Source organism: Cynocephalus volans, chromosome 10, assembly GCF_027409185.1.
Source record: "Cynocephalus volans isolate mCynVol1 chromosome 10, mCynVol1.pri, whole genome shotgun sequence".
Taxonomy (NCBI): Eukaryota; Metazoa; Chordata; class Mammalia; order Dermoptera; family Cynocephalidae; genus Cynocephalus; species Cynocephalus volans.
In genome coordinates, this window is record NC_084469.1 from 43,018,734 (window position 1) to 43,037,626 (window position 18,893).

Consider the following 18,893-nt stretch of genomic DNA (forward strand, 5'->3'; position numbering starts at 1 on the left):
CAGCCGAGGCCCAGAGGTGAGCGCGAGCCTTGGAGATTGGAGGAGAGCGGGAGGGGCAAACACTCCCTGAAACTGTGAAGTGCTGCTGTGCCCGGGAAAGGCTGATGGGCAGAGGCCTGTTCCATGGTAGGCTGGAGAAGGGCGAGTGGGGTGGATGGAGGCAGAGGACGGACATGCCCGTGGGACCCGTGCCCTCCTCTTGGGAACGCACCCTAACTTTCCTTGGAGGACTGTGGATGCCCCACTCTGACACCTTGAGATGTGGCGGCCGATTCCCCCAAGGTGTGATCTGGGTCTGCCCAATCACACTCCATCCTCCTGGCCTGGGGTGAGCATGGGACCCAGCCGATGAGAGCCAGCCCTGGGACCTCAGGTGGCGCTCTGAGCCATGTGCTGAGCTGGTGGGAGCCACTGGGCCTGCCCTGCCGCATGAGCAGCATGAAACGGACACAGAGAAAAACAGAGCTAAGGTGGGCACGAGCCCTTCAGGACATTAACCGAACTCCTGAATCCAGGGATGCCTGAGCCACCCACACTTGTGCTCACATAAGTAAATGCCCTTCTTCTGGAGTCAGATGAAGTAGGGTTTCTGCCCCAGCCCACACGTCCAGGACTGCAGCGCCAGAGTGGACTCTGGCAAAGGAGCCTTTGTCAAGCTGCCCCCACTCCCTCCAAGCCTTCCCCAGGGGCCAGTACCTCCCCAGTGTGTTTCTCCATCTTACAAGCTGTGTGGCTTTGGGCAAATCACTTCAGCTCTCTGGGCCTGTTTGCTCATCTGTAAACCAGGAATAGCATAACACCATAGATGAGGGGACGGGGCCTGTGTGTCTGCTGCTCTGTCCAGCAGAGCCTCACACCTCAATGGTCACAGAATGAAGCACCTCATCACAGATCTCTGGGAGCCTCGGTGTCCTCATATGTAAAAGGGGCTGTCAAGAGCAAGGCCTGGTGGGTCAGCCGGACCGTCCCCTGATCACCCAACCTGGTTCTGGCTCAGAGGTGAGGAGACCTTCTAGGGGACACAGTGGGGCTCGTCGCTGTCATACACAGTCTCACACAAACTTTTATCCCACTATTTTTTTTTTTTAAATTAAAACAACAACCAAGCGACTGCCCCAACCCATTAGAGAAAGGACCCAAGATGGGCAGTCCTTTCTTCAAAAAAATATATTTTCTTTTTTTTTTTTTTAACACCACCAAAGCAAATCCACGGCTCCCATCGAGCCAGTCCCCAAGGCAAGCGAGCTGGATGGCTCCCCCTGGGCACCTCTCCCATCCCCCCTACACCCCAGCCTGAGCAGGACAAGGATCGGCCTGCTGGTACATTAGGGGGTGGGAGAGAAGTGATCAGCTCCAAACCATGCAAGAAAAACCAGCTAAACCCACAAAGCAAAAGAAAAAATCAACAGAGGATAAATTAAAAAAAAAAAAAGGTGAAGGTGAAAGGACACCCCTGGAGGTGGCTGGCAGGGCTAGATGACCCACGTGCCCTTTAGAGGCCCTGTTTGCCAGTGCTGGGGGGAAGGCCTTGGGAGGCTCATGACATCTCCCTCGTGGGAGTCTTGGGGGAATTCACATGGCTCATCCATCCCCCCTGTTATGTCCCTCGCAGTGAAGCCAGGACAGAGGTGTGGCCACCCTGGGCCAAAGTGTGCGAAGTCCATTCAGTCAAAGAGATAAAAAATATACAACTTGTGTAGCATCCAGGGCTGGGCCAAGGCAGCGGCCTGTCCACACAGGAACTGGCTGCCTTCTCTGCGAGGGGCAGCAGCATCCGGCAGGGGGCATCCAGGCCCCTCAAAGTCAGGGTCTCAGCAGCTAGAGACTTGGGGTCCTTGGAGCGGCAGAGGCACTAGTGGGGTCCACATGGGCCCGCTGGGAGCCCCAATGGTCTGGTTCTTTGGCACTTGGGACAAACGATTCATTGCAGAGCCCGGCAAGGAGCAGCCCCCTCAATTCATCCCGGAACGCCCAGGGCCAAGATGGCAGTAGCTTATGAATGTGGTGGGCAAGCACTATCCCCGCAGAGGAGGCTGTGGGGCTCTGGAGGGCCAGAGTGGGGCCCAAGGCCCAGCCCCCTACGAGTCCTCTCCCAGGATCTCCTTCACGAAGGCAGCAATGTCCGTCTTCTTGGTTTTGTGCAAGGTGAAGAAAGGGTGCTCCTGGTGGGTGACAGAAGGCACAGTCACCGTGGAGGGAAGTGGGGTGAGGCACCCTCTCCTCCCCGGCCAGCCTCAGCCCCTGCATGCTCCTCCTGCCTGGTGAACTCCTACTCATCCTCCTAGGACCTCTGCTCCCAGGCAGCCCTCCACAACTGTCAGAGACAGCATTCATGGCTCCTCCTTGGCCCTCCTGCAGTTACCCTCCGGCCACACAAACCTCCCCTTTCCCCACATATGCCAGGCCCCTGCCCATGGTGGACGTTCTGCTTGGAATGCCCTCTCCACCCTTCCTTCCATTAGCAGGCAACCCTTATTCATCCTTCCAGGCTCAGGGTAAATGGCACCACCTCCAGGAAGCCTTCCCTGATGCCACTCTTGGTCCTTCTGCCCCTTTCTGTCACAGCACTGCCTCAGCACCCTTCCACCATGGCCTGGCTGGAGGAGGAAGGAAGGAGCCAGGTATGCGTGGGTGAATGAGTGAACAGAGTGACTAAGCACCTAAATGAGTTAATGCAGGGGCCGGCCAGAGAGCTGCCCATCTGTGTGCCCGGATTCAGCACTCTCCCCGGAGAGCCCCACCCAGCCACTACCCAGCCCACACTCACCATCAACTCCACGTAGCTCATGCGCTCTGCAGGGTTCTTCCTCAGGCTAGGAGAGAACAGGGCAGCTGAGGCCGGGCTAGCCTGCAGTAAGTGAGGCTAGCCCTGCAGGCCAGCCAAGCCAGGCTGGGCTCACCCCTGACCAGGCAGTGAGGCACACGTGCTCCCAGGGGTGGGGAAAAAGGGGCAGGACTGTCCAGGGGACCTCCCAGGGTGGAGCGGAACCCGTGCGGGCAAACTACAGAGACTTAGTTTCCTTGTTTCCATAGTAATCTAGGAATTTCCATGAAACCAACACCAAAATGCTCTGCCTAGCATGGTGCTGATAACACCAAGGTCAAGGGTTCGGACCCCCATACTGGCCAGCCACCAAAAAACAAAACAAAACAAAACCCAAAATGCTCTGCCTAATGACCATGTACTTGGTATCCTCAATCAGAGGAAACTCCTTGTCATGGGTCCTGGGATAGACGAGGTGCCAATGAAAGGGGATCAAGCCAACCAATGACTGTTTGCTGACCTCATCTGTCTTCAGTTTTCTTTTTTTTTTTTTTTGACCTGTAAGGGGATCGCAACCCTCGGCTCAGCCAGTGAGCGCACCGGCCATCCCTATATAGGATCCGAACCCACGGCCTCGGCACTCCCAGCACCGCACTCTCCCGAGTGAGCCACAGGGCCGGCCCCAGTTTTCTTACTTTCTAATAAATGAAATAAAGGCTTTGAATTTTTCTGAGTATCTCTTTTCCCGCAACATACAGAAGTTGATATGTTATGTTCTCACTGTCCTCACTTACGGCTTTTAATTTTATTTCTGAAATCTCTTTCGTAACGCAGGAGTTATTTAGAAGAATTTACTTTTCATTTCCTTCTAGCTGTTTCCTCCTTACTTACTGATTTCTTGTTCTATTTAATTATGCTCAGAGAACACATACATTCTCTGAATGCCTTTTCCTTTTTCGTTATTTCCTTTGTAACCTCAAACACAATGAATTTTTATAAGGCTCCCATGTGCATTCTTTAATTTGGTTCTAGACATCAATAAAAGCACATTTGTTACGTATGTGAATCCTCCATATGCCTTTTTTTCCTTTGCAGTCTACCTAATCTATTTCTGGAAGGATTGTATTAAAATCTCCCACCAGGACCAGTTTTGTCAAATTTTCTTCATGCTCCAACTATTTCTGCCTTACGTATTTTGACACCATGCTATGATTTGCTAAAGGAGAAGGGGATGCGGCCCAGGAAGGAGTTGGGATCTGGCCCAGGAAGGAGTTGGGATCTGGCCCGGGCAGGGAGGGCTGCCAGTTGGGGCTCAGCAGGGCCAGAGACTCACCACTGTGCAGTGAAGTCCACAAACTCAGGGGAGAAACGATCGGCTGGGAGCTGGGGTGACGGCTCCTCCACCACCTGCTTCAGCTGCTGGAACGGGGTTCCCCAGGACTCGTAAGGGAACCGTAGAATGGCCATCTCAATCTGCAGTGAGGACAGCAGCATTAGATGCACCCACACTCTGCACCCAGAAGACAGGGATGTGGGGAGAGGGATCTCAGAGCCCGGCCTCCAGGCGGGCTGAGGGGCTGCTGTAGTGACCTACCTAACACATCAGAGCACACCCAAAGGGAAGGCCAGGGGCGCCAGTATTTAGCTCCTCTGACCCAGCCAGCAGAGACCCGGTGCAGGGCTGTGACTAGTTTGACCATGTGGTTTTCAAACAATCTGAATTCAGAAGATTTTGCATAAGAACCCAGGTTCCTGCTGATCTGGCAAAATCTGAGGAGCTGGCAATGGTGGGCTGCCTTCTTGCAAGGCAGCAGTTGGCAAAGCACCTTAATTAGATGGGTCATCAGGTCCCTGATCATCACAAGCCACTGTCCTCCCTAATGTCTCCCCAACACAGCCTATGTGCCTATTGCCATTTATTTGGGCTGTTGTTTTTACAGGGGAGGCAAAGAGGAAATAAAATGATTCTCACACACCTCTCTCCCCCGAAGGCCGTGGGAGGAATACTAGACCATGCAGCCTACATCTGATGGGCTGCTTGGCTCTCTGCAACAGCCCACCAGGCCCATCAGGAGTTGATGTCTGCAGCCCCACCCCACATCCATGGCTGCCTCCTCTCTGCCCCATCACCACCGTTTCTCTCTGACCCCCTAGACAAATGGCCCATGCAGCCTCATCTCTGCTGCTGGACCTGGACCTCCCTGCAGGTGACATTGGGCCGACCAGTCTCTGCACCTACTCCAGGCTCCTAGCCCCATGCCCTGCCTGCAGTTGAAAGGACATCATTTGTGGAAGAGACAGGCTAGCTTACAACAAACTCTGGTTTCCGATTTTGACTGCTGGGATGAAAAAAGCAAATCAGGTCAGTCCAGGCCCTGGCCTGAAATAGCAGAGAGAATTCCGTGGCTGCAGCGCAGGGCCCTTCACTGACAGGCCGTAATCACCGTAATGAAGGGAACAGACCTCAGCTCAAACAAACGCTTTGTGTTAGCAACTGGCACCCAAACAGATCACTAATGACTGTGCTAAGAAAGGGCCTTCCCATTAGGCTAAAGGCCCTTTCCAGCCAAGACATAAACACGCCACATAAACAAGACATATCCACAAATGCGGATACCAGCAACAAATGCAGCAGGGGTGTATGTAATCATGTGTGTGTGTGCACGCGTGTGTATATGCGTGTGTGCATGCATTCACAGGACAGAGCCGGACCAATTCTGGGTGCCTTCTCTCAGAATCTCCACTGTAAGAGAAGAACCAGCAGCTACCAGAGTTTATAATCAGAAAAACAGACAAGGGTCCACACCCTTGACCTAGTATAGAGACCCCTTTTCTGGTCATTTTTTTTCTAAGGAGATCAAAAAATGAAAAATAAAAACTGCCTGTGCCCATAAAGATGTGCCTTACAGTGTTATCTGTCACAGGAAATATTCAGAAGCAGCCTAAATGTCCAGTGCCAGGGATGGGCCCTGCTGCGGGGACTGAGCCTCAGCCAAGCCTGTGACGGTTGGACCCCTGTGACACCCCGGCAACACACCAGCCTGGTCAGCACTTGGTTAACGTTCATCAGGGGCCAAGAGCCTTCCTAGGTATGACCCCACGTCTTTTCTAGGTAATTCCTTTCAGGCCCTGTGGCGCGTGCAGTAGGTGGGAACAAGCCAGGCACCCCAGAGGCTCCCGCGGTGCTCCGCAGGACAGTGGGAGAGCAGGGCCGGGGCCCCCACACAGGGTCGTGCCTGGCTGTTCCACCAGGCACTCCCCCCGCATGGCTGAGGGTTTCAAATGGCAAGAAAACAATCAAAAACAGTGAAATGCCCATTAGGTAAATGGTTGCTTAAGTGGTGACAGATGTTTAAGGAGGTTTTGGACAAGCATACAGGGATTTGTAACAATTCATAGAAATATGAACAATATGTACTACTAAATGAAAAGGGCAAAATAAAAAATACATGTTTTTTAAAAAAGCAATACAAAAGTCTGGAAGGCGATTCCAGAAGACAATGAACAATGCTGGCATTAGCAATAGAAAGAAGAGGTGTGTGTCGTTAAGCAGAACAATTATGGTCATTTTCCCTTTATTTTTCCTCTGTGTTTTTATACTGGGTTTCCATCACTTTTGTAACTTGTGGGAGAAAGCTACCCTGCACCATGGCAGCAGGTCTCCAGAGTGGACCCCACCCCCATACACCTGCCCTGCTCCCCTTGCACCTGGGCAGCCTTCTGACTCGCTCTAATACAATGAGGTAGCAGCAGTGTTCCAGGCCTAGCACTCAAGAGGTCTCCCCTTTCAGAAGCCAGCTACCAGAAAAGGATTCCAAGTATGCTGACACCACTATGTCATGAGGAAGCCCAATGCACAGCCCAACAGGAGAAGGCCACATGGAGGAGCTCTGCATCTGTAAGGTCTTTTTGGACCATCCAGCCCAGCCCAGTCCAGCATGACCCCAGCCAGTGCCAGATGCAGCAGAAGAACCATCCAGCTGAGCCCAGCCTTGACAGCAGAGACATGAGAAATAAAGAACCACTGTTGGTTTAGGGCACTGGGTCCTGGAGTGGTGGTTTGCTATACAGAATTTGATAACTGAAATATGCACTTAGCACACACTTGTCCAAGTTCCACCAGAGACATCAGAAAGTCATAGGTCATGGTGGGTCCCAACAATGATGACAGAGGGAGAGAAGGAGGTAGCACGGTGTGTGTATGTGTGAAGTGCTCACGAGTGGGGTCTCTGACATCCAACCAGTTCTGTGTAGTCTGTAGATATGATAAAAACTTGTTCTTTTTATTTTCTAACTTGGGAGTTGGAAAACACTTATCTGCAGGCATAGTACCTGACTTCAGACTTTAAAATATTCCTCTCCAGTTCAAAAAGAAAAAAGCTTAATTGAAAAATGGCATATCAACAGTATTAAGGAAAATTGAAAGTATCACCCAATTCTACCTCTCTGACAAAATTATTTTGATTTTGATTCTTTCCCATTGTCTACAGAGACATTTTATTAAAGTTACAGCTATATGATGATGATGATGATGTGATGGTAACAGCAATATCAAGTGAAATACAAAACACCTACATTGATCCTACCCTCCATTGACACTTCTCTGCCGTCCCTCCCACCCTTTCTCCTCTGACCCGGCCACCCAGGCACACACTAGTCACTTACCTACCTCAGGGTCCCCTTTGCCTCCTCACAGAGGCCTTTCTTGGCCTCCTGCCTGGAACGGTGGCCCTTCTGCCCATCCCCAGGGCCACCCCCCACCCGCTGGACTCTCTTCTCCACGCCAGTGGCACAGTAAGAAACATATCTGGTTTTTGTTCCTGGCACAGAGATCTTAAAACCCTTGGAATTTCCTGCCTGATAGAAGTATCTTTTGTTATCTACGAGGAGCTTCCTTTGATCGCACCTGATTTTATGCTAATGAGGTGACATAGGGTGGGGCCATTCACCAGAAAAACCAAGGGATTACAGGGCTAGAACCTCCAGAAGGCGGGAGGCTGAAGATTAAGCCCTATAAAAACCCTGGAGGAGCGGGATGAGTTTGCGGGTTGGTGAGCATGTGAGGGTGGCCTGCCCAAAGAGGACATGAGCTCCACAACACATCCTCAGACCCCCCACACAGCCCCCTTGCTATGCATATCTTCCATCTGGTTGACCCTGAGTTGTGTCCTTTATGATAAACCAGTAAATACAAGTAGAGTGTTTTCCTGAGTTTTGTGAGCCATTCTAGAAAATTATCCAAACTTCAGCAGGGTTGTGGGAACCCCCAATTTGTAGCTGGTCAGTCAGTAGTATGGGAGATGTGGGACTTGGGACTGGCTTGTGAAGTAGGCAGTCTTGTGGGACTGACTGAGTGCTGAACCTCTGGGTTTGCGCTAACTTTAGGCAGTTAGAGTCAGAATCAAAATGAACTGCAGGACACCCAGTTGGGTGTCTGGAGAATCTGAGAATGGGTTGTTAGTGTTGGAAAACACCCCAACACCCTTTCTCACCATATATCTGACTGATTTTGTCTAAATGCTCCCCCCAGGCAGGGAAGATGCTGTCACACAGGACACATCCTACTAGTCCCAAAGATTGGGATGGAGAGTGGGGGCTGAAGACCACTCAGACAGCCAAGTCACCAGACTGACTCACAAACTCTGGCAGCTGCTATGATGGAGACACTCTTCCGTGTACCCTTATCTCCTGCACAACTTCCCAGAACTGGCTGAGAGGACACATCCTAGTGTTCCTATCTCTCCCTTCCATTCTTCACACAGGTGCCACAATCAACAGACAGACAAACCTCCACCCACCCATCTCCCTGAGCCCTGACAAAGGAAGGGTTGTGGGTTCTGCCAGGCAGTTCCAGAAGGAACAGGGGCTGGAGGCCCATTCCTACACCTGGACTTCAGATGCACCCCAACCCAGCTCAGCCGTGCAGGGCAGGACACCTGCCCCCACCCCACCTAAGCCAGGGGTCTTTGCAGCCTCCACAGGTGCAGGACTGAGAAGCCCCACCCACCCCTTCCTACCAAGCCCACAGAAATGCACAAGGACCCTGCAGGCAACATACTTCTTGCTGTGAACAACTTTTGAAAGGGTTTTGATGATTTTGCTTTTTAAATTATTTGCATACCAGAAAGGAACTCACGTAATATAGGATCGGCTGTGATTTTTCAACAAGCACTAACAGTTTTGGGGAAAAGTCCAGTGGCTGACTTATCACAAAATGTCCAGATCTTTCATGATGGGTAAACCTAACAATTAGGGAAGCGATAATGTCACTCACAAACACTCCCTTAAATAGACGGTAATTTTTGATGGCACGTTTTCTTCTCAGATTTTGAAGCAAATACTTTTTTCTAGGACCTAAACTATTTGATGCGCTCCCCAAAAGCTCACGGCCCCAGACATGGCCCCACCCTGGCCCCACCTGACCAGCAGGGGCTGGACCCAGCCCAAGACGGTACCATAGTGATGCCAAGACTCCAGACGTCCGACTTGACATTGTAGCCCTTCTGGTTCAGCTCCGGATTGATTCTCTCGGGCTGCAAGAGGGACCAGTGAGGTAAGAACACCCACCCCAATATGCAAGCCATCCGAGGCTCCCTTAGCTAAGTCTTGCCTCCCCCATCCCAAAACTGAGTGCTCATCTTGCCCTACCTGCCCATGTGACAGAGGAGGAAACTGAGGCTGGCGAGGGCTGGGGTCATGCCTAATCCTGGTCTCACAGCTACCCCCACCCAGGGGAGGGCAAAGGGAGTGGGGCAGGACCTGCACAGACCACAAGTCTCCTCCATATGGGGTGTCTACACAACTTATCACCCACATGGGGCATTTCGGGGGTGCAGTCACTAACAGGGGTAAGGAGGGGCCACTCGGGCAGCCTGCATCAGGAAATGCAGAGTCTGGGAGGCTGTCCCGATGGACAGAGGACATGGCCAACTGGCCGAGGCTGGACATCTTTCCCCTGGCCCTGTCCTCTCCTGAGCCTGGGGTGGGCACAGGGACCACTCACGGCCATGTAGGGCTTGCAACCGGCATCCATTGTCTTGGCCACAGAGTCCACCAAGTAGCCACTGATGCCAAAGTCACACATCTTCACGTGGCCTTCCTTGTTGATGAGGACGTTGGAGGGTTTCACGTCTGCCGGGGGCAGGACACACCTTTCTCAGCCCACCTTTGTGGGCACAAACACGCCACCGTGCCTCCCCCACACCCCAATGCGCAGGTTCCACCCGGCCAGAGAATCAGACGACAGAACTGAGGCTGCAGAGGTGCTGCGCTAGCCCACAGCCACGCAGCATGGTGGGACGGGCAGCCAGGACGCGCCCCAGCCCAGCCCCTGCCACTGAGGGGAAGGTAGGACTCTAGACACTTCGCCCAGGGAGCCACTTCTCAGTCTACCATCCGTGCTCCAGACACAAGGTCCAGCGAGGGCGGTTTGTCTGAGTGGTGCAGGCGCTACAGGCAGGTGGCAGGGTCACACATGGAGCCTTCCACAGCCTTGCAGTGAGAATCTCCAAGCAATCGTGCACATGACACATATGACACACACGCAGCCCACATGCTCTTACGGGATGTGGATAAGGTTACCAATGTGTGAAAAAAGGACCAGAAGTTTCCATGCTAAACATGTTAAACATGCAGTGACCTGGGACCAGCGGCTGGGCCAGGCATCGAGTGGTCAAAGAGGATTTGGCCTAATTAGTTTTTTAAGAAATAGCAAGTCTGGATAAAATGGACTAGTACTCAGCAGTAGAAAGGAACGAACTACAACCACACACAGCTGGGATGACCCAAGAACACTAAGCCCAATGAGAGGCTGCACGTTCAGGAACCAGCAAAACAGGGTACTGTGGGAAGAAATCAGGCGAGTGGCTGCTTCGGGGGAATGGGGGGAGGAAAGGAAGGGTCTCAGAGACCGTCCTGCCTCTCAGCAGTGACGGCGACGGCAGCAGCAGCAGCGGCAGCGAGGGTGGTTATGCGCACATGAACCTGTGGGCCCTTCACGACCTGTAAACTGTGCATCGGAACGAACACCAGCCAGCCCGTCCCAGGGCAGAGACCCCTCCCGCGGGCTGGCCCCACTGGCGGACTGTCGGACTGACCTCTGTGGATCACAGACAGCTTGCTGTGCAGGTGCTCCAGGGCCCTCACAATCTGGCGCCGGGATGGGGAGGGGAGAGACAGGACTGTTGTTACTCCTGGTTGCATCAACAATGACAGCGCAGTGAGACCCCCACCCCATGCCCAGCCCCCTCCCTCTCCCCTCATGCACCCAGCCCCTCATCACCCCAGGCTCCTCCCTGTCCCAGCTCAGCTTGTGCAATTCTGTGAACTGCCTTGGGGCATTTTCAGTATAAAGCAGTTGTAAATACTAAGTTCCTTTTTTAAAAATGCACTCAAAGGCATGGAGACCCAGTGTCTGCCAAATCTGTGGGGTTCCAGGGGCCCCAGGCCCTGGGGTCTCCTGAGTAAGAAGGCTCTGGTCTGCAGTGGAGGAGTGGGGCAGATACCCAGGTTCAGGGGCCACACTGGGGCACAGCTCCACCCAAGACACCATCATCAGACTGGACTCTGCCTGCTGGGCAGGGCTGCAGCCTCTGGCTCATGCACCCGGAAGCCCCCGGCCCACCCAAGTCCGGGCCACTTACAGACACAGCGATCTCCCCCAGAATGTCCTCTGGAATTGTCATGTTTTTATCCAGTACTTTCCGGTAAAACTTGTCCAGGGATGTGTCCATGAGCTCCATGCAGATCCACACATCTCCCTGTGGGTGCACCCAGGGCTCAGCACTCCCTGCCCAGCACCAATGTCCCCCCACATCCTGCCTCCACACAGCCGACCTGGGCCTCCCCAGCACCAGTGCCAGCCCTGGCTTCCGTCTCGGACGCACACCTGCCCACTGGGCCCGCACGTGTTACTGAGCTCCTAGCTCTCCCGTTCTGCCTGGCACCCTCCAGCCTCTGCCCGCTTCCCTGCCCCTCCAGCCTTGCCACCACAGCCAGGTCCAGGTTCCAGCCTCCCTGGGCTCTGCTACCACAGCTCCTCTACCTAATCCCTGATTCCAAGGTGTTTCCAGGGAGAAGGGAATAAAACACTAGCCTGATTGTGTCACCCCAATGGGGGCTTTCAGTGTGCAGTTGAGCCAGCTCAGCAACACATGCCCCTCATGCCAGCTCTGCCCCTGGCAGCTGGTTCCCTCGTCTTCCACGACCTGCTCCCTCTTCCCTAGCAAACTCCTGCATGTCCCTCAGGACGGCCTGCCGAGTGGGAGGCACTTGCTGAGTGCCAGGCCCCAGGCCACATCCCTTAATGATGACAACTTTTAGAGGCATGCATGGTCACTGGCCTCCTTTTCCAGACAAGGAAACTAAAGGACAGAGCAGGTGGCAACAGCTAGGAGGCAGAAGAGCTAGCCAGTCTGGCTCCTGAGCCTGTGCTCTGAAGAGCCCACGTGCTGTCTCCCAGGTGGGCAGGGAAGCCCCCCGACCCCAGCACTTGCATAAAGTAGTCAGCGGGCCAACAGATGGGTTGGTGATTGGGGCCGAGCTCCCAACCCAGCAGCCCAGCACCCCCTCCCGTCAGGCTGTACCTCTCTGAAGAGGGCCCCATAGAAGGTGACAGTGTAGAAGCAGTCCACAGTGCGCATATTGATGTCCAGGTCCATGAGAAGCCGCTTCTGCTCCTGTGAGTTCACGGTGGCTCGGATCCGCTGCAGGGAAGGGCTACAGTTCAGGGACAGCCGTGGCAGGGATGAGCATCCTTCACCCGTTACATGAGAGCCAGGAGCTCTGGAGGCCCATACCCTGGCCTGCTCTGAAAACCTCTGACCCACCACTGGTCACAGTGAGGGAGAGGGCCATATGGTGGGAAATCGACCGGTAACCTCAGCCCATGCCCCCTCCAGGCAGCTCTCCCAGCTGCCTCCAGGCCCTGGTGCTTCCTGGCAGGGCTGGGGTGGGGCACAGTGGACCCTGCTTACCTTCACGGCCATGATGGTGCCACTCTGGGCATGCCGCATCTTCTCCACCACCCCATAGGCTCCGCGGCCAAGCTCCGAGATGGCCACCAGGTCATCGGCCTCCACCTCAAAGTTCTTGGGGACAGAAAAGAGGGTCGGTGGCTACCAAGTGGGGAGCTGGCCCTCATCCCTCATCTAATGGAGACAGCTGGGGCAGCAGAAACAGAAGAGGACGAACTGGTTGGATTGGGGCTCATCCTCGTACCTGCCACTCGCTGCTGTGTAATGCCTGGCAAGTCACTTAACCTCTCTGAGCCTCACGTTGCCTCTATAAAACAGGCAGCAGCAGCCTCCAAGGGCTGGTGTGAAGTGTACGTAACACAGCCACTGGAACGCCCCAGAGGCACAGGCAGCTCCAGAGATGCCGTTTCCCTGTCCCCTCCCCACCCCCCAGCTGGTTAGAGTGCCCCGTTCATTCGACTGCTATTGATCGTGCACCACGTGCATCCCTGTTCCAGGCACTGAGGACACAAGGAGAACAAAACAAAAGCCCTGCCTCACGGGTCTCCCTCTGTCAGGAGAGACACGCACAAAAGGAAGCAGCAAGGCGAGGAACAGACATCAGGCATGAGTGTCAGAGGAAGACAAGCCCAGGAGGGGTGCCGCCTGAGGAGAGGCCTCAGAGACTGCCAGGAGAACCTCGGCATGCCCGTGAGTGACACTCGATCCCTGAGCCAGGATTCCCAATGGCTGGTGCCCTCCCAAAGCATCAGGAGGTGTGTGTAAAATGTAGACTCCCGGGCGCTGGCCCTGAGGGTCTGCTCCAGCAGGTCTAGGTAGGCCAGGAGTCTGCATGCTCAACACAGTATCCCACAGGTGAACAGGGGCCCATGGGCCAAACGCTGAGGTCAGAAAATTCTGTGCCAACTCTGAGCACACCACGGCCCCATGAGGCAGGCCAACTGTCCCTGTTCCAGACGGGAGAGTCAGAATGGGTAGCCCAGCAATGTGGGGAGTGAGGCCCTTCCGCAGAGCCAACTCTGGCCGCCACCCACAGCCACTCCCAATGGCCCTGAAGGGTCAGCTCGACCCATTCGTCAGGTGCAGTGAGAGACCCCGCCTAGGGGTACAGCCGGCACCTACTCTGTCTCCAATGGTGATGAAGGTCCGGGAGTCCAGGTTCCGGGGGGGTCTGTGGAGAAAGCAGGACTGTGAGCTTCAGAGAGAACCACCCCCATCCCCCAAAAGAAGGAGCATTCTGACCCTGGGAGGGAGCCCCCCGGGCCACCTCATGCTCATATCATCAGTGCCGAACATCTATGTGCCAGGTGTGGCATCTCTGCCAGGTGGCTGTGGCACAGCCTCCAAGACGGGGTGAGAATGGGGCACAGCAAGTGGGGAGTGCCTGTGGGCCCCCACAGCCACCTGCCTGGCCTGGCTCCCCCCCACAGCCACCTGCCTGGCCTGGCTCCCCCCTACAGCCACCCACCTGGCCTGGCTCACCATCCTCCTGGCCCAGTACGGGACCAGGAGCCGAGGCAGGGCCGGCCTCACCTCCTGCTTGCTCTCTCCACTGGACCCCATTCAGGAAGCCTTTCCAGGCTGAGCAGGAGAGCAACTGAGGCAGACTCACGTGGGGTTGGGCGCAGGTGGCTTGGACATGCAGGATATCCGTAAATCCTTCTTCCTCTTGGATTTTCCTAAAAGGGAAAGAAGGCAAGGTGTCTGGTTAATCCCTCAGTCCATCAATGTCCCCTGGGCTCCCCATGGGCTGGACAAAGCGGGGGACAGAGATGACTCAGGCCCCCCTGCCTTGGAGCCCCACCACTACCCCGTCTCAGACACAGATGCCCAAGGGTCAGGGTAGTCAGGGCCATGAGGGAGCCCTGGGGCCTCTGCGTGTCCAGAGCGCATGCCCGGCCCAAGCTGGGGCATCAGGAGGAGGAGAAGGTCCAGGGCTTAGAGCCCACTGTTGTAACAGGGAAAGGCACCCAACAGAGGGAATGGAGTGGGCTACAGAGGCAGCAGGAAGCCAGAGGTGCCCCACTGGCACACCCAGGACCTGAGCTCAAGTCTGCTCCCAAAACAGTTTTCCTCACACACTGGAGAGGCCCAGTTCTGCCACCGTTTTGGAAGCTGCTCTGCTGGCTACACCATCCCCAAGAGCCGCCTGCAGCCACCGCTTGCCTGGCAGGCCCCACATGCTTCAGGGCTTGGCTGGGCAGGAGTGACCAGCCCATGGTACAGGCCCACCCAGGATACACAGCCTCAGGGCGCAGGGCCAGGTCTGAGAAGCTGAGACATTTGCCAGGCCCCGAGGCTCCTGACCCAGGCAGAAGTCCTATATCCTAAGTTTCTGTTGTGGGCTGAATCGTGTCCCCCAAAAATTCATGTTGAAATCTTAACCCCCAGTACCTCAGAATGTGACCTTATTTGGAAATAGGCTCTTCACAGAGGTAATTAAATTAAAATGAGGTCATTAGGGTGGGCCCTAACCCAGTAAGACTGGTGTCCTTATGAAAGGAGAAATTTGACACACATGGAGGGAAGACGAGGTGAAGAGACACGGGGGAAGACGGCCACCTACAAGCCGAGGAGGGGCCTGGAGCAGATCCTTCCCACACAGCCCTCGGAAGGAACCACCCTGCAGACACCCTGACCTCTACCTTCCAGCCTCCAGAACCACAAGACAGTAACTTACTGTGCTGGAGCCGCCCAGTCTGTGGTGTGTGGTTACTGCAGCCCCAGCAGATGAATAGTTTCCATCCCCTGCTTATTGAGCTAACCTTGGCTCCATTCAGGTCCCAGCTTTGCTGCCCATCCCCTCTCTGAGCCTCGATTTCCCCATCTGTCACTCTGAAGCAGATTCCCACCTCAGGTGGCTGGATGCTAGGAATAGATGCAGGCTGGGGGCCCCTGGCCAGGGAGCGGGGGTGGCCACAGCAAGCTCTGGACTGGGTCATGATGCGCAGCCCACCCAGGGGTCTCCACCACCCAGGTACAAGGGCCATGCTCTGAGCTTGGCCCCCACGTGCACCATGGACCCTGGCATATGTGTAGGAAAGCCCCCGCCCCTCTCAGCCCCAGCTTCCCTATCTGCACAACAGGGCACTGACCCCAAAAAGGGATCCAGGCAGAAAATGATAGGGAGAAACTATGATGACAAGAGCAAGGCACACAGCCTGGGGCCCAGGACAGGGCAGGCAGCTTCCTTCCCTCCTTCCACAAGCCTGTCCGCTCCAGAGGCCCCACACCATCCCATTGCTCAGATTAGGAAACAGGCAGAAAGAGGAGCATCCATGGTCAAGGTCACACAACAAGTGGGAGCAGCACTGGGATGTGCACTCAGGTCTGCTGGCCGTGTGCCTTCCAGGATGTGTAGGATGTCCCCTGTGCCCGGCATCCCCATCTGTGAAGTGAGGGTACTGGACAAGGTGAGCTCTGAGCTGCTCGCTGTGGTCAGGGCAGAGGTGACAGCAGTGACACTTGACACACCACCATGCTCCCAAAGCAGCTACACCCAGCCTTGCTGGGGTCAGCTCCCTCAACCCTCACCAGAGCCCAAGGGCAGAGCTGTTCGATCCCCATGGTACAGATGTGGAAACTGAGGCATCTCATACCCACAGCCATGCCTGATGCTGTCAGCATCCCCTCAACAGCTCTATCACCAAGGGTGCCAGCCTGTGCTGTCATCCAGGTCAGAGCTCTCTGCCTCTAAGCCAGGCAGTGAGAGGTGGGGGTACCTAGGGCCCCACTTCATGGGGAAGGAGGAGGTAGGCCCACCAGCCCTGAGGGAGGGCAAAGCAGACATATCCAGTCCTGGAGGCTGAACCCTGGGGCCTTGTCTCAACCCTGTCCGCAAGGCACCATCTCAGTGCCTCCCTGGGCCTCAGTTTCCCCATCTGTGAGGTAGCCCCCCCATCCTCCCAGTCTAGCCAACAGCAATGTGGGGTAAGAAGGGGCCCAGTGGGGTCCAGCCAGCACCTGCAGCATGCACCATCCAGGGGTCTCATGGCTGCAGGCAGAGGGACAGGGCTCATACCACACGAAAGAGGAAGAAGCCCAGTCTCCAGGGAGGGCAACGAGAGGCAGAGCAGGACAGGATTCCAGCCCAGGCTGTCCCCAGGCTAGCTCTGGCAGGACCTGCCCACCCTGGAGGCTGAAGCTTGGTGCCCACTTCTCTCCCACCCCTATAAGTTCTTGCCTTTGCCATCACCCCCCTACACACACACACAAGGCGCCCAGGAAGCCTTCTCCCCTCCCCACGGCATTGGGCTGGCCCGAGTCCCAAGGCAGTATGGCCCTCACCTCCATCCCCTGGGGACAGGCAGGGCCCAGTGTCCACACTCTCAGGCCAGCTGAGGGAGCGTGGTGGGGTGCCTGGCACTCGGCTGGATCAGTATTCATGAAGCATTGGGCATGGCTGGGCTGGCACGCAAAGGGAGCTTTCCTCAATTAGGGCCACCCTTTGAAGAAGGAGCAGACATCACCATACAGGTGGGAAAAGCAAGGATCAGAGAGGTTAGGGAGCTGGCCAGGTGAGGAGCTTGGTCACCTGACACCCTGGGGGGCAGCAGATCTGGGATTCAAACATAACTCCCTGAAACCGCCCAGAGCAGAAGTGAGGGGCCTGCCCTTGCAGATGCCTCCTTCCCACTTCCCAGGCCCAGTCCTCAAGCCCCCACCCATCACCGCACACCCACTGCTGCTGGCTCACTCTGGCCGCCCAGGGCCCAGGAACTGCCCGGGGCCCTGCTGCCACCTGCCATGGAGACCCCAGTTCCGAAGCACTTCTGAATCAGGCTCAGATCCAGCCTCCACCAAGCCATACTGCAGCCTCAGTGCCTCATTTGCAAAGCAGGCAACAGAGCCCACTCTCTTGGGCCCAGCACTTAGCCTGGCTAAGGTGACTTAGCCTGCCACCCCTGCTAAGTGAGGGGATGGGGTTGTTACTGTGCTGGGAAGACATGGCCCAGAACAACCAGGAAAGAGAACAGTCCTGGTGGGGCTGGGGATCCCAGTGTCCATCCTTGGGCAGGGGGCAAAGCAAGCAGATACCTGCCACCTCTCTGTGGAAGCCACCTCAGGGACCCCCAGATGCCAGGCTCCAAGGTGTCTTTGTCTATGCCCTGGAGGCCAGCAGGAGAGTCCCAGCTCCAGCCAAAGTCCCTGACCCGGGTGGCTCCCCGTGTCCGCTGCACCAGGACCTGACCCCGAGCTCCAGGAAACAACAACTTCCACAAAGAGTAATAGTAACAGCAGCAGCAGCAGCCGTACTCACTGCACCTACCAGCACTCACCCCGGCACTGCGGCACATCAGTCACCTAATCACTGGCTCCTGCAAGAGGTGTTTGCACTCCATTTTAAGCTAAGACAACATGGCCAGTTGTCAGGGTCTGGGTGGGTCTCACTCCAAAGTCCATCAAGGCAGTAGCCTGCTGGCCACACACATAGCCCTTCCCATCTGTTACTCCAGATGCTCTAACAGCCCTAGAGAAGGGCTCTTAGCCTCCCTTTATTTGAGGAAACTGAGGCTCAGAGAGGTGAAGCTGCTTGCCCCAGGCTGCAACAGCGAGGCAGGAGTCCAGGTGGGAGTCACTGCTGAGTTTGCTGACTTGGAGACTCCAATGGGCCAAGCCACCAGCTCATAGCACCCTTCCTGCAGGGAGCTCTCCCTGCAGCAGAGGGACAGTCCTGGGGTCTCATGCTAACTGAGCCTGGAGACCCAGAAGCCTCCCTGGTTTTCCCTGGGCCCAGCACATTCTCTATGGAAAAAGAAAAAAGAGAAAGCCAAGGAGTGCAGGGCCATTAGCTCCTGAGGCCGCTTCTGTCTGGGTCAAAGCTGCCACCTGCACTTCAGGATATCAGAGCGGGGGCTCCGGGCTGCAGGCCCTATGCTTACAGCACATTAGCCATGGTAAATCCCAGATCTGCACCCAGCTCTGAGGCCCCAGCACGGTGCCCTCCTCTCTGCCCCTCGGGTTCCTCACCTGCAGAATAGAGCATGGTGGGGATGCCACCCACCCTCCCTGCACGTGGTTGCAGGACCAAGCAAGAGCACGACAGCAAGACACTTGGCATTGAGCTTGGCACGTAGAAGGTGGCCCCACGATGGCCTGTATAGGTCACAGGGTTATTCCAGCTTCTCTGTAGATGCAAAAAAATCTGTCCTAAG

The 18,893-nt window shown here is 55.5% G+C and overlaps 1 protein-coding gene across 5 annotated transcripts in view; it reads right to left on the bottom strand.

Annotated features, from left to right (window-relative positions):
• Window positions 1–1,072: 1,072 nt before the first annotated feature.
• MAP2K3 (mitogen-activated protein kinase kinase 3) overlaps window positions 1,073–18,893 on the bottom strand; it is a 29,186-nt gene continuing 11,365 nt past the window's right edge. For 2 of the 5 annotated variants that reach the window (XM_063109690.1, XM_063109692.1), the window contains exons 2-12: window positions 14,351–14,417; window positions 13,861–13,909; window positions 12,739–12,852; window positions 12,349–12,468; window positions 11,407–11,523; window positions 10,861–10,912; window positions 9,768–9,895; window positions 9,220–9,297; window positions 4,098–4,237; window positions 2,768–2,813; window positions 1,073–2,162 (exon numbers count right to left, since the gene is read on the bottom strand). In XM_063109690.1, the coding sequence (XP_062965760.1) occupies window positions 2,079–2,162; window positions 2,768–2,813; window positions 4,098–4,237; window positions 9,220–9,297; window positions 9,768–9,895; window positions 10,861–10,912; window positions 11,407–11,523; window positions 12,349–12,468; window positions 12,739–12,852; window positions 13,861–13,909; window positions 14,351–14,417 (995 nt within the window). In that variant the 3' untranslated portion in view covers window positions 1,073–2,078. Of the gene's footprint in view, window positions 2,163–2,767; window positions 2,814–4,097; window positions 4,238–9,219; window positions 9,298–9,767; window positions 9,896–10,860; window positions 10,913–11,406; window positions 11,524–12,348; window positions 12,469–12,738; window positions 12,853–13,860; window positions 13,910–14,206; window positions 14,320–14,350; window positions 14,418–17,025; window positions 17,048–18,708; window positions 18,866–18,893 lie in introns of those variants that run through there. The other 3 variants (XM_063109689.1, XM_063109693.1, XM_063109691.1) reach the window with 3 other exon arrangements.